At 37.0% G+C, this 15341-nt stretch overlaps 1 protein-coding gene across 6 annotated transcripts; it reads left to right on the forward strand.

Moving 5' to 3' along the window:
• The first annotated feature begins 360 nt into the window (after positions 1–360).
• LOC113322109 lies at positions 361–14428 on the forward strand. 6 transcript variants are annotated; one of them, XR_003346960.1, is made up of 8 exons: positions 2541–4185; positions 4281–4494; positions 4581–4671; positions 4753–4977; positions 5076–5205; positions 5354–5658; positions 5751–5924; positions 13690–14428. XR_003346960.1 is itself a non-coding variant. In XM_026570130.1 (7 exons), exons 4-7 carry the CDS (start codon positions 4877–4879, stop codon positions 5872–5874), a joined length of 660 nt encoding a protein of 219 aa, XP_026425915.1. In that variant the 5' UTR covers positions 2541–4185; positions 4281–4494; positions 4581–4671; positions 4753–4876; the 3' UTR covers positions 5875–5929. The 6 variants fall into 6 exon arrangements, 1 of the variants encoding a protein (XP_026425915.1); XR_003346959.1 differs by lacking the exon at positions 13690–14428 and adding an exon at positions 12548–13211; XR_003346958.1 differs by lacking the exon at positions 13690–14428 and adding an exon at positions 12587–12613.
• Positions 14429–15341: the final 913 nt, after the last annotated feature.

The raw sequence follows: 15341 nt of genomic DNA on the forward strand, positions 1-15341 counted from the left end.
AGTATTGTCCATAACATTTTTATATTCATATGCATATAGAATACGTCGGTTCTATAAGAAAACATCTATATTGACTAGATGCAAATTCACTGGATTATCAATACCTAATCCGTCCATCCGTATATCCTTTGGATGCAAATCCGTTGGATGTTGAATTGGTTGCGGATGTCAAATTTAAAACCCGTAATCAAGTGGATTGGATGCTGATGAGGTAAAAAACGGGCCATACCGGCCCATATGAATCGCCCTTAGAGTGCAGCCCGTAAGAGAGGTTTCTTGCAGCAAGTAGGGGCATACGAACAAGAAAAGAAAGCCCACAATGTTGGTAACCCAATAATATACCCTGGCCCCCAAATGGATCTTGACTACATAAATCTCCGCGTTTTCTCTCACTTCTGGTTCTTCGATTTAGGGTTTTAGTCTTCACAAATTTCTCTCAAGGCGTCTCCGTGTGTGATAACCCTCAGGAGCAGCAAAAATGGTGAAGGGTGCCCAAGGTGAAAGAGTCAGGTAGCTTGGATTTCTCTCACTTCACACTCTCTTCAGATTTGATTTTCATCACTCTGATTGTATTTTGATTTGATTTTCAGACTCTATACAAGAGGAACTGTTCTTGGTTACAAGAGGTCGAAGTCAAACCAGTACCCAACAACTTCATTGGTTCAGATCGAAGGAGTTAACACTAAGGAAGATGTTTCTTACTACGCTGGTAAGAGGATGGCTTACATTTACAAGGCCAAAGTGAAGAAAGATGGATCCCATTACAGATGTATTTGGGGAAAAGTTATTAGACCTCATGGAAACAGTGGTGTTGTTAGAGCCCAGTTTAAGTCTAACCTCCCCCCTAGAGCGATGGTAATTACTCTATACTAGTGATCTCTCTTTGACTGTAACATGTATGTTCCTTTGTGTTTGTGAATTTTATGATGTTTGATTTTGTGGCTGAAGTCGCTGGTGTTTCATTTTAACTGTGCAGGGAGCTAAAGTGAGGGTTTTCATGTACCCAAGCAACATATAAGAGGTATTGCAGCGATCTTTTGGTCAATTTCCTTATGACATATACATGTTTCTGTTGATGGGGTTACATGGCCACTAGCTATACTTTAGGGCTCTTACCACAAATATATTATCTCTATGTAGTATTTTTGACTTACTACAGTTAACCATGTTGGTACTGTTCGTTTTAAGTTTAGACAAATGAAATGATACATTTGACAAAGGTAATAGCTAGTTCATGTAGTAATGGTGTCACTGTCAGTTACGTATTTGGATTTGTAATACGTTGGATGTTCTCTGTAGCAAGAAAATGCCCACATTATTCTGCCATTCTGAGTCTTGCTATCGTAAAGTAGCTAATCGTGATCCTTTGGTTTATTTCCTTATTTTCGACTTCATATTATTATTACATGTTTCTGTTGATGGGGTTACATGGGCATGTTTTTAGGGCTTCTATACCACAGAATTAGTGTCTGTATGTAAACTTATTAGTTATTACAGTTAACCATGTGTACTGGTCATTTTAAATTTAGAAAAAATGAAATGATACATTTGACAAAGGTAATTAGCTGGTTCTGGTAGTCATATGTTTGGATTTGTAATACCAGATTATCTCATCAAAATAAGTATATGTTGACTCTTGGCTGTTCTCTGTACTCAAGAAAATGCCCTCATCATTCTCTATTCTGAGTCTTGCTATTATAAAGCAGCCAATCTTCATTATTAGTATGTGCTCAGGCTTAGAATTTGATGACGCAGATTTATAACCCTGTGCAGTATGGGTGAAATAACTATATACAACTGCAGTAGTACAGTTAATGTTGTTATAATCCTTGAACCATTTTAGATTCCAATCTTGAATATACAATTGCAATTTCCTGCTATATGGCACTTGACAACTCTAGTAACTTGGCTAGTTTGTACGCTAGTAATGCTGTAGTTTGTCGCTTAAACAATCATTAATTACCTCAACTTTTTGTTTTTCTGAAGCATCATTGATTCACCCCTTATTTTCCTACCCCCGTGAAGTTGTAAGAATATCCTTGAGAGGTAAAAAAAAGTTTTAGTTGAAATATATTAAAAAAAAAAAGTTTTAGTTGAACCTATATGTGACACATGAAATTGCCAACCAAACCTCCTCTTGTGGTTGACTTGTTTGTGTGGTGTAGTATGTGAACCAAAACTATACCTTAGGACCTGAATGTTGTATCGCTCGATGGAGTTTATGAGAATGTAGAAAATGGAGGGGTTTTTCTTCAATTCTCCTCTTTGTTCTTTACATGTGCATCTAGTTAGTTAACATGCCAAAAGTTGCCTAATTGCCACACCATGTGTATGTGAACCAAGAATAAATCAGACATCATTCTGTTACATGTAGCCTTCCACTGCCTAATTTTTATCTTAGCTTTTAAATTGTTTGAGGACATGCTTTTGCTTATCAAGAATTTCGGTTATGAACATGAGTTCCAGTCATGAACCAATACTACGCGTCCAATGTGCTTTCTGTCTTGGTCCTAATATTGATCTTCTTTGTTTGCTTACAGGTGATCGTTCCAGTGACTGAACCCATGGCTGTTGGCGTAATTTGTTTCTTTCTCTGGTTTTCAAACTCCTGAGTAGTATCTTTGCCTGCAGCCAAATTTTGCATCGTTTAGCTGTTTATTCTGTTTAGTGTGAATGTAGTCGACTGTTCAGCATCAGATCGTTTTCTTTAATTAATATAGTTGTTTTCTCTACCAAAAGAATCTGTTTAAATACAATGTAGGTATTTTGTTGTCCAATAACCATTATGTGACCATTTTCCTTCCATCAATATGATTAAGGAATCCTTTTTGAAAAATCATTTAGTTACTGATCTCCTTAATTTGGTTTCTTCTTTGAAGTTTGTCTTGTTTTTCATCGAGTTAAGCATTAAATAGCTTCTAGAATTTCCGTGAATAGTAGTCCTTATCATTCATGTTAAGACTATGAATGCTAAGATGACAATACATATCTTGTTTAGTGAAACTTTAAGTTACTTGACTGGAAAACAGTAATTGCGGACCCTGCATGCGTTACTGATACTGTGATGCAGGTGACTCGATGTCTCCCGATCTCAAGAGTAGCTTTATAGGTTTACTTGCATTATGAGTAATTTTTTTTGGGTTTTGATAGACACACCGAGAGGGATCTGATGGTCAGAAATGTTGCGTTCTCAGCATCCGTCGGATGGTGGGCAGTCGTGAGCCTCACCCCCTCTCGTACGGTGCCCACCACGGTTCCCCTTTTCGGTGCATCTAACATTTTCTATTTTTTCTTCTTCTTTATAACGGCTACAACCGCATCTATTGGGTGTTTCCAGTTAGCCATAGCCTAAATATCTGAATATTTTGGTATCCACATACCATATTTCGTTTTTCAAAGATTATTCTTCTATGAAATAAAGTTTCTAAATATTCATACGATCTTAAATAAGTTCAATACTTTAATAAAGACAATCTCAAGAATTATGACGCAATATAGTAGATATGCTCATTATTGATCATTCCACTGATATTGATGATAGTCAATACCTGTTATACAAATTCAAAGTACATCAATAATCAATTGAGTTTCGTCTTGATAAAATATTCGTAATAATTTAGCCGTAGAACTATTAACATATAACCAAACTCATGCATCAAAAAAAATATACCCAAAGTTGACTAATTATTTCACAATTTCACACTTGCATCATTATGCATCTATCATTCTTTTAATAATCTTTGATTTTTTCTTTGTTTTTCATTTTTGATTTGTTCATGGGTACAATTCTTCTTCATATGTGTGGGAGCTTACTGTATAAATATCGTGGAATCAAAAGAACTTTAAATCATCGTAAGAGCTGCACCAACTTTTGGCCATACAAACAGAGAAATATTTTGAAGCTGCAAATATGACAGTTTTAACCATTGCTAAATATGCGATGGAGTACCGAAAGTGAAAGCGCCGTGAAAATAATAAGGAAAAATAGTATAAACCAAGGAAGACTAGTGATGAACCTGTTGTTGGTAGTCAGTCCATGACTCCATCGTATCATGCAGAAAGATAAGTCCTCATTCGCTGGGTCGTCTTCAATTGCAAACCACAGTGAAACCATCGTCCCTATACTGTTTAATCAAACAACATCGGTGTGTTGTCATAAACTAGAAAGGCTTTCTGTTTATGTTGGTGGGTAATTTCCATTGAAAGCATGCAGTATTTATTAGATACGCATATATGTACTTGGCTTGATTCAATTTGATTACTATGTTTTGTTCATGTAGCTAGACAAATTGGTTTCTCTGATCCAAGTGACTGCCCTCAACTTTGCAAGTTAGCATATGATTATTTAAGATCCACAAAGGGGTGCGAAGTCAATATATATACGGTTATATTGGGGATCGACCTGGCGCCGACGCACTTTATGTGAAATTCGTAGAGGAGTTTGAAAGATGTATACTTGGTTACTGGCATCGAGCCACAGCTATGGTAACTCAGGTATATATATCATTAAACATATATCGCCGTCGATAGGTGAATGTGCGACTGAATTTTTGCTCACTAATTTGCATCTTCTGTTTCAGATTTTGAAAGCTGATTCAGATCAGCCGTATAGAAGGCTCAAATGCGTCATTCTGGCAACCATGACTTAAAACTTGTCTAATCTAAATTAAGGTTGTTGTCTCAATGTAAGTGTCACCGTTTGAGCTAAATACATATATGTTTGATGGTTTGATGTGTTTTGGGGTTTTGTAGGAAACAAAGATTTGAAAGCGTGGTTAAATACCTGAAAGTAAAACGGATATTTTGTACTTTAGTGGAAGAAATCAAAGCCATTGGAATCACAAAGGATGAAGAAAATGTCTGCAAAAATGCTGTGATGGTGCCTGTGGCCCATGGTCACAGGAGTCCAGTCCTGCTTCTCATGGGTGGTGGAATGGGAGCTGGCAAGAGCACTGTGCTCAAGCACATCTTCAAAGAGTAAGCAACATTGGTTTTTCAGTTCCAAAGCCCGTAATTTACAAACCAAAGTGTCATTATTGACCTGAAAATATTAAGATTTTGAGTGTGCGATACAGGTCATTTTGGTTTGGAGCGGCAGAGAAAGCTGTGATAGTAGAAGCTGATGCATTCAAGGAATCAGATGTCATTTACCAAGCTCTCAACTCTAAAGGACACCCTGAAGATATGCTCCAAACTTCCGAGCTGGTTAGTTGTTTCTTGCTTTCACCCTTACTAGGTTTACGCGACCATCCTAGAATCTATAATAAGAGAAAGAAGATATGTATCTCGTTGTTGAGCGCCCTCTAAATTTAGCAATACATACAAACATGCTCAATATGTTTTGGTAAAACAGGTGCACCAATCGTCCCTTGACGCAGCAACATCTGTACTTGTAACGGCATTAAACAGAGGTCGTGATGTCATACTGGATGACACACTTTCATGGGAGCCATTTGTCAAGCAAACCATTGCAATGGTCAGGAATGTTCATCGCTGCAAGTATAGAATGGGAGCTGGATACAGAATTGCTGCAGATGGAACAGTGACAGAAAGTTATTGGGAGAGAGATGAAGAATTGACTAATGAGCAAAAACCATACCGAATAGAATTGGTTGCAGTTGTATCCGATGCTTATTTAGCCGTCGCCAGAGGAATAAGGTACACAGAGGCTGTTGATATTTCTCCAGCGTATTTATCAAATTTGAATACATTTGGACTTGTGCTAAGGTTGCTTTGAATACTTCAAATAGGAGAGCTATACTGGTGGGAAGAGCTGTGAGGGTGACTTCACAATTGAGATCACATAAAGGATTTGCAAATGCATTTCCAAATTACTGTGATCTAGTTGATAATGCCAGGCTATTTTGTATCTAGTTGATAATGCCAGGCTATTTTGTACAAATGGTACAAGAACTCAACCCAAGGTAAACAATGTCCCTCATCTCATTATCTTTGATTCCCATTCTGTTCTAGAACTAGCATTGAAATTTTAAAGAAATTGTCGATAAAATGTTGCGACTGTAACAATAAAACACTCAAAGAAAGATGTTAGAAGAAAGATGAGAAATTTCTGGAAGGTAAATAAACACTCAAATGGACAGCACACAGAGGACAAAGTCACGTGTTCAACACGCTGTCCTTAACACGATAGTTGACCGGTACGCCTCAAGAATGAGTGATGCTTATACCTTGTGGTCAAGTCGTATCCAGGATAAAACTGCCCGTTGCAAGCACTGTTAGCACTACAATACTTGCCCACTCTTACGAACCCAATAACAATTTTCACAGAATGAAAATAAACGACCACACAGAGGGAGAAAGACGAAAAGAAGAGGATAGTAGCTCTTCTGGACACAAGTCGAAATGAAAAATGTGATCGGTTTATATAGGGGAGAATAGAGAGGTCGAATTGATTGTGCAATAAAAGCGAATTAAATGAGAGAATAAATTTTGAATTAAAGACAGAATTGATTCGAATTAAATTCAAGATTTCTTGTAACAACAATAAAACGGTAATGCACATAATGTCGACATAGAGAAAAAACGGAAAGAAGTAGTTCTCTCCAGGTCATACGCCCCCCCACAATTAAGAGAAAATTTATTTTAGTTTAAAATCTTTTAGGTAATAATTCAAAAAAAGTTTTGCCAAAAAGATAAGTCTTGGTTGACCCGAACGCGACCCGCCCGGACGGCGGCGGCGTGCGTGCTTCGATGCGAAGCACCGCGCGTGTGTGAAATGTGTGATTGCACCAACTAGCTCATTGCCTAAGTCCTCTCCCTCGCACAAAAGTGCTAATGACCCAAGGGCCACTCTATTATCAAAAAATTCAATACTTACGGAGAGGTATCATCTTTAATTTTTCCTATGCGGGACTAAAGGCTCATTCACAAATAGTGAAAATGAGCTAGTATCCTTAGTGACCAATAGATCCTAAGTTCCAATCCCACCAAGACCAAAAACCAAACTATTGAATAAACTCATTTTCTCTAATAATCCTCCACATGAATGAAATACCGATAAAAATCAGAAAACGAAAAGCGAGAAATACCACTTAGGCAAGAGGTGTCCGTGAAGTCTTGAACCTTTGCTTAGTGAGAAATTGCTGGAACTACTTGATGGACAGTGAACGCGATGTCTTGAACTACCATCGTTTAGTGTAATCCGCGATAATAACCACGCGTGATATCTCTCTAGGTACTGTCGAGTTCGTGCCGTTGTGTCCTTTTTGGCCCTGGACGAATCCCGTTTCTCCGAACACTCTAGAGAATCAGCTCTCTTCTCATAGGAAGCGACCCACTTCCACATTCAGATAGGTGAGTCCCATCAAGAGTGTTCACTACTACACCCCACTTCAATCTTAAATTGAAACTATATAACTCATTAAGATTCAATAGAAAGTCATCCTCACATGCAGTCACACTATCACGTCTACACCATAGGGAAGGGGCAGAGAATGAAATTCTCTGATAGTGTTTACCTTGACCCTCCACAAATTAGTTGTCTCATTCAAAACCTTGATCTTGGGATCTCCAGTCAGCAAGGTTGAGTATCCTTCATGGCAAGTTTATTTAATGAGCCTAAGCCCCATCCCCTTAGATGCATTACTAACTATCTCCTTGGATAAACCTTTCGTCAAAGGGTCCGCGATATTCTCCTTGGACTTAACCCAATCAATGGAAATAACGCCTTTTGAGATTAGTTTTTTTAGGGTATCGTGTCTTCTCTTTATATGTATAGACTTCCCATTATAGTAGCTGTTTTTAGCTTTAGCTATGGCAGCTTGATTATCACAACGTATAGATATAGCTGGCACATGCCTATGCCAGAGAGGAATGTCTTCTAAAAAGCATCTTAGCCAAGCGGCTTCCTCTCCTGCTTTATCTAACGCAATAAACTCAGATTCCATAGTGGATCGAGCTATGCAGGTCTGTTTGGAACTCTTCCAAGAAACAGCCCCACCTGCTAGAGTGAAAACATATCCACTCGTAGACTTTGACTCCTCTGAGTCTGATATCCAGTTTGCATCACAAAATCCCTCAAGGACGGCATGATACCTTTCATAATTCAAACAAAAGGTCAAAGTGTATTTCAAATACCTCAACACTCTAAAAAGTGCATCCCAATGTTCCTGCCCTGGATTACAAGTATACCTACTTAACCTACTCACAACATAAGCAATGTCTGCCCTAGTACAGTACATCAAATACATCAGACTTCCTATAACACGTGAGTATTCAAGTTGTGATACTCCATTATCTTTATTCTTTTTGAGTTTACAACAAGGATCATACGGAGTATAAGCAGGTTTACAATCAAAATGATTGAATTTTCTAAGCACAGATTCAACATAATGAGATTGACTAAGACTATAACTGTTAGAATTTCTTCTAATTTTCATCCCTAAGATTACATCTGAAGAGCCTAAGTCTTTCATGTCAAAGTTCTCATTCAACATGTTCTTAGTGGAATTAATTACATCCATGTTTGTACCAAGTATAAGCATATCATCAACATACAAGCATACAATCACACAGGCATCATTCACAAGTTTAGTACGTACACAGTTGTCAGATTCATTGATTCTAAAACCACTAGAAAACATTACATGATCAAATTTTTCATGCCATTGTTTAGGTGCTTGTTTCAATCCATACAAAGATTTTTTCAGTTTACAAACTTTGTTTTCACAACCTTTCACTACAAAGCCCTCAGGTTGTTCCATGTAAATTTCTTCATCTAATTCACCAGTAGAAAAGCTGTTTTTACATCCATTTGGTGTATTTCTAGGTTATGAACCGCAACTATTGCAATTAACATCCTAATGGAAGTAATTCTCGTAACGGGTGAGTAAGTATCAAAGAAATCTACACCTTCCTTTTGTTTGTAGCCTTTGACTACTAACCTAGCCTTGTATTTTTGAATAGTTCCATCTATGTTACGTTTCCTCCTGAAGATCCATTTGCATCCTATGGCCTTACACCCTGGAGGTAAATCTACTATCTCCCATGTATCATTTTCTTTGATGGATTCCATTTCACTAATAGAAGACTCTTTCCACCACGGAGCTTCAGAAGAAGTCATGGATTCTCTATAAGTCTGAGGATCAGACTCTGCTAGTGTTATGAAGTCAGGTCCAAAGGAGGTTTTGGTTCTAGCCCTTTTACTTCTCCTAGGATCAAATTCTACTTCATATTCCACTAAAGGTAAAGTCTGACTGGTTGAAGGAACATCTAGAGGATCAACACCTCTCTTACGAGAGTCAGATTTTAAAGGAAAAACATTTTCAAAAAACACAGCATCCCTAGACTCCATAATAGTATTCATACCAATTTCAGAAATATCAGAACTCACAACCATAAATCTATACGCAGGTGTATGCTTAGGATACCCTATGAAGACATAGTCAACAGTTTTGGGTCCTATCTTGGTTGCTTTAGGTTTAGGGATATGAACCTTAGCCAAACACCCCCACACTTTGAGGTATGTTAAACAAGGTTGTCTACCTTTACACAATTCATATGGAGTTTGCTCTGATCCTTTAAAAGGTATTCTATTCAGGATGTAGCAGGCTGAGAGGACAGCTTCCCCCCACAAGTTAGAAGGTAATCCTGAACTAATTAACATGGCATTCATCATCTCCTTAAGGGTGCGGTTCTTACGTTCAGCTACACCATTCGACTGAGGTGAATAAGGAGGGGTAACCTCGTGTATTATGCCATGTTCTACACAAAAATCTCCTATAGGAGTTATGTACTCACCACCACGGTCAGACTTAATGGTTTTTAATGGTAGTATTCAATTGGTTTTCAACTTATAATTTATACCTCTTAAAGGCTTCTAAGGCATCTTCCTTACCTCTAAGCAAATATATCTGACAATACCTAGTACAGTCATCTATAAAAGTAACAAACCATTTCTTACCACCTCTAGTTTGGACTGATTTCATGTCAACTAGGTCTGAGTGAATTAATTCTAAGGGTTTAGAATTTCTATGAACATTTTTGCTAAAAGGTTTTCTAGCATACTTTGATTCTACGCATATTTCACATTTGTGTTCCTTTTCGAAACTAAATTTGGGTATGCAACCTACATTGGCTAGTTTAAGCATTGACTTATAATTTACATGTCCAAGTCTACCATGCCAAACGTTCAAAGACTCACAAACATAAGCAGAAGAATCATTATTATTCATTACAACAGAGTTTACATTAATCTTATACAGACCCTCAGTCTTATAACCCTGCCCCACATAATCCTTACCCCTAGTTACAACACATTTCCCAGATTCTACTACAATTTAAAAACCCTTATCATCTAAAACAGCACAAGAAACAAGATTTTTGCAGATGTCCGGAATATGAAGAACTTCATTCAAAGTGAGATTCTTGCCAGAAGTGAGCTTGAGCCCAACTTTGCCTTTTCCTACAACCGCAGCTGCAGATGAGTTACCCATATAGAGTTTTTCTCCTTCCCCTACCTTATTGTAGGAGGTGAACATTTCTTTGTTCCCACAGACATGTTTGGTAGCCCCAGAGTCTACCCACCAGTCTCTCACATTTGTTACCATATTTACTTCAGACACCGTGCCAGAAAATTCATCTTTGTTGTTTTCAACCAAATTAGCATTATTTTTCTTTTTAAGGTCCTTACGATTTCTACAGTGAACCGCCATATGGCCAGGATTTCCGCAAACATAGCAATCAACCTTAATTTTATTAATGATAGATTTAGGTTTCTGAAACATACCTTTCTTGCCTGGAGGTTTCTTGGAGTTGTTTCGGTTCTTTTCAGCATTGGAACCTTTGTGTTCAGTCACATGAGCTTTGTTAGACATGTCCCTTGCAGAAGATACATTTTTGTCCTTGGAGCACAACATTTCTTCAACCTGAATCTTCTTACCCAGTTCAACCATAGTAACTTCAGCAGTTTCATGTCTCAGTTTCTTCTTGTACTCGGACCAGGAAGTAGGCAATTTCTCGATAGCAGTAGACACTTGAAAAGTTTCATCAATCACCATACCTTCCGCAAGAATTTCATTCATAATTTGATGGAGTTCAAGGAATTGATCAAACACAAATTTGTCATTCACCATTTTATACTCATAAATCCTAGCTACCAAGAATTTCTTACTCCCGTCAGTTTCAGCTTGGTATTTTGCCTCCAAAGAAGCCCATAAATCAAAAACAGAAAAGTTTTCCTTAGAATTGCAAAAATCATACAAAGCATCCTCTAAATAATTCAAAATATGATTTTTAGCCATGTCATTGTTCCTCTTCCATTCATCAAAAAAAGACTCACGACCAGCATCTTCCAACGATTCATCAAAAGGTTTCAGAACATAAGAATCCAACTCATGGTAACTTAGAAAAAATAACATTTTTGACTGCCACCTCTTAAAGTCTTTTCCAGAAAACTTTGCAGGCCTTTCAACATCGTTCTTACCCATTGTTACATATAGAAAACAGAACTATCGTGTTAAGATTGTTGCGACTGTAACAATAAAACACTCAAAAAAAGATGTTAGAAGAAAGATGAGAAATTTATGGAAGGTAAATAAACACTCAAATGGACAGAACACAGAGGACAGAGTCACGTGTTCAACACGCTGTCCTTAACACGATAGTTGACCGGTACGCCTCAAGAATGAGTGATGCCTATACCTTGTGGTCAAGTCGTATACAGGATAAAACTGCCCATTGCAAGCACTGTTAGCACTACAGTACTTGCCCACTCTTACGAACCCAACAATAATTTTCACAGAATGAAAATAAACGACCACACAGAGGGAGAAAGACAAAAAGAAGAGGATAGTAGCTCTTCTGAACACAAGTCGAAATGAAAAATGTGATCGGTTTATATAGGGGAGAATAGAGAGGTCGAATTGATTGTGCAATAAAAGCGAATTAAATGAGAGAATAAATTTTGAATTAAAGACAGAATTGATTCGAATTAAATTCAAGATTTCTTGTAACAACAATAAAACGGTAATGCACATAATGTCGACATAGAGAAAAAACGGAAAGAAGTAGTTCTCTCCAGGTCATACGCCCCCCCACAATTAAGAGAAAATTTATTTTAGTTTAAAATATTTTAGGTAATAATTCAAAAATTTTTTTGCCAAAAAGATAAGTCTTGGTTGACCCGAACGCGACCCGCCCGGACGGCGGCGGCGTGCGTGCTTCGATGCGAAGCACCGCGCGTGTGTGAAATGTGTGATTGCACCAACTAGCTCATTGCCTAAGTCCTCTCCCTCGCACAAAAGTGCTAATGACCCAAGGACCACTCTATTATCAAAAAATTCAATACTTACGGAGAGGTATCATCTTTAGTTTTTCCTATGTGGGACTAAAGGTTCATTCACAAATAGTGAAAATGAGCTAGTGTCCTTAGTGACCAATAGATCCTAAGTTCCAATCCCACCAAGACCAAAAACCAAACTATTGAATAAACTCATTTTCTCTAACATAAAAACCGTAAAGTTTTACTCATAAACTGTAATAATGCACAATGAAATGACTAACATAAATATTCCATCATGTGAAAAAGTTGATAGGCTGGAAAGAATGAATAACAAACAAATTACAGGTTCATCAAGATGAAATAGGATGCTTACAAAAAATCAGCATGTTGAATGATGAAGCAGATTCCATATATGAAATGTACCAGTCAGACCAGAGTTTTCAACCTGGGTCCAAATGGTATGACCTTGCCATATCACCTTCTAGAGCAAAGATCCAAAAAGAACTGAAGATTTTAATTGGATATGCCGAAAACCATTCAAACAGAAAAAGGAAAAGATAGGCGTCAGAAGAACAGACCTCGTTGTGAATCTAGCTAGTACCCTTATGTGGAAAACTAGTAGAATATTATTTCCAGTCTCTTGTTTATCTTATTTACTTAAAGAGACAAGACAATGGATAACACTAACCAGATTTCATCCCCTAAGAAATAATGCAATACTTATTTTCTTTTTTAAATCCATGTTTCAAACTTATCCAAAGAAGCTGTATTATTACTTTGTTTTACTTTTTGAAAGCATGTATTGAATATTGTACTACTTCTTTCATGAAATATATGTTGTGTATGTATATATATATATGCATGCTCTTTCCCCCATCAAATGTTATGATCTACCATGCAATCTTATTTTAACAATGATATGATATTACTTTTAGATCACCCTTAGTATTGTGATTCTTGTAACTCATGACATGTATTTTATGTTAATTTTATATCTTTGTTTGTTATTGATAATACATGTTGTAAATATTAACCGAAAAATCAGTTTTTTTAAAATATTTATCTTGTAATTGATTTGCTACTAAAACTTGCAAACGGATTACAAACTAAGGAAACTATAGTTGTTCTTTTTTATGGGCATATTTTCAGTTGACTATTTCATTAACTTTATCACCAAATTTTTGGAATTATGAAATTTTGTTAACAAATGGTTTTCTTTTATTAAAATTATAAAGAAATTTGGTTTTGATTTTATTGACTGGGTTATAATCAGAAACTGGACTATGGAATATCTGTGTTACCCACACAACCATTAAAAAATTGGTTTGTGCATCAATCTTGGCCGTAAAGAAATTTGATCACGGGAAAATGGTATAGGAATTCTTCGTGTTTATGGACTCAGGGAAGACTTGGGCACCATATTTATACTCTTTACTTTGTCTATGTAGATGGACCCAAGTCGACCGGTGTTCGAACTTATGGACTCAGCAGAACTTGAGTACCATCGTTGGGTATCGAATGTGGAAACCACCCCCGTGGCAAAGGAATATAACTCCACTATCAATCCATTTTCTGATGTTGTTCCAGCAAATGAGAAAGACAAAGATCATGCTCTTATATATATTCATCAAGAGACACCTCAATCCTAACCTACGTTGGGGTTATCATCACTTGAAGACACTTAAAGAGCTATAGGGGCGCCTTCGAGAGCCATTTTGGGAACATTCATGATTCCTTGCTTAGCTTGATTCAATTATTTTGTTTTGTGCATGTAGATAGAAAAATTGGTTTCTATGATCCAAGTGACTACCCTTAACTTTCCAAGTTAGCATATGATTACTTGAGAAGCACAAAGGGGTGCGAAATGAATATTTACGGTTATATTGGGGATCAACTTGACGCGGACGCACTTTAGTGAAATTCGTAGAGGAGTTTGAAAGACGTATACTTGGTTATTTTGCATTCCACTAGCATCGATCCATAGCTATGGTAACTCAGGTATATATATCATTAAACATATATCACTATCGGTAGGTGAATATGCAACTTAAGGTTTTCTCACTAAATTGCGTTGCATCTTCTTTTTTAGATTCTGAAAGTTGATTCAGACCTTCCATATAAAAGGCTCAAATGTGTCATTCTGGCAATCACTAGGCGAAGGAGATTACGTTATTTCTTTTTGATTTTCACAATAGACCGAAACCTGACATAAGAAAATTTAGGTTGTCTCAATTTAAGTGTCCCCGTTTGAGCTAAATACATAAATGTTTGATGTGTTTTGAGGTTTTATAGGAAACAAAGATTTGAAAGCTTGGTTAATTTTTTCCCCTTTTTTGAAGCACGAATTTTATTAAGAAACTTAGAGGGATATTACACGAGGGTATATAATACCAAAAGATTCATTAGTTAAAATTGAAATGCTATGCCGTGAATCTAAAGAAGCAAAATGGAGGAACAAAGCGTGAGCAGCAGTCTTCGTATTAGAGTTGCACCGGGGGGAGATGTTGGAGTCGAAGGTCGGAAAACCTCCATTCAATGCTTTCCACAAGAAAGGTTGTACTTTTGAAGGACACAGTAGAGTCCATAAGAGCGTCGATGATGGAAGAGATGTTCGATGTGCTTGATTGAAGGTGTTAGTCATGCAATTGCGTCCATATGCTGAGGTGTATTGCCCAATTTTTAACTGTCTGTCTCCTTTTTGAAGGTCTTCGTCCATCACATGGTGAATACCAGAGAAGACATAATTACAACTACTAATAATGCTACTAAAAACAACATACTAGAGACTGTAAAAGCAACTGAAATTATAGACTCAAACTAAAGTATACACTAACGTACACTAATATAATTAAAATGGGAAAACAAATTTGCTTAAAAGTAAAAAACTAATGCAACTAAGGCTAAATGTGAGTAGAGGAGTCGATTTCAACGGCTCATTCGCATAATTAGGGTTTGTGCTTACTACTGCTGCTATGCAAAAATAAATTGAAGAGTTGTGGTACAATTCTAAACTCAGGGTTCCATGGGAGAAGTTGTTATGCTGCATGTTGTGAGATATATTTCGCCTTGGTAAAGACATTACAGAAGAAAATGTGAAGCT

This window comes from Papaver somniferum, chromosome 11 (genome assembly GCF_003573695.1).
Source record: "Papaver somniferum cultivar HN1 chromosome 11, ASM357369v1, whole genome shotgun sequence".
Taxonomy (NCBI): domain Eukaryota; kingdom Viridiplantae; phylum Streptophyta; class Magnoliopsida; order Ranunculales; family Papaveraceae; genus Papaver; species Papaver somniferum.

Excerpts from the sequence above, each read along its gene's own strand:
- LOC113322109 (XM_026570130.1), top strand. The coding sequence starts at position 4,877 with ATGGTGCCTGTGGCCCATGGTCACAGGAGTCCAGTCCTGCTTCTCATG. Across the intron at positions 5,206-5,353 it reads TGCTCCAAACTTCCGAGCTG|GTGCACCAATCGTCCCTTGA; the intron begins GTTAGTTGTTTC and ends TTGGTAAAACAG. Across the intron at positions 5,659-5,750 it reads GCCGTCGCCAGAGGAATAAG|GAGAGCTATACTGGTGGGAA; the intron begins GTACACAGAGGC and ends TACTTCAAATAG.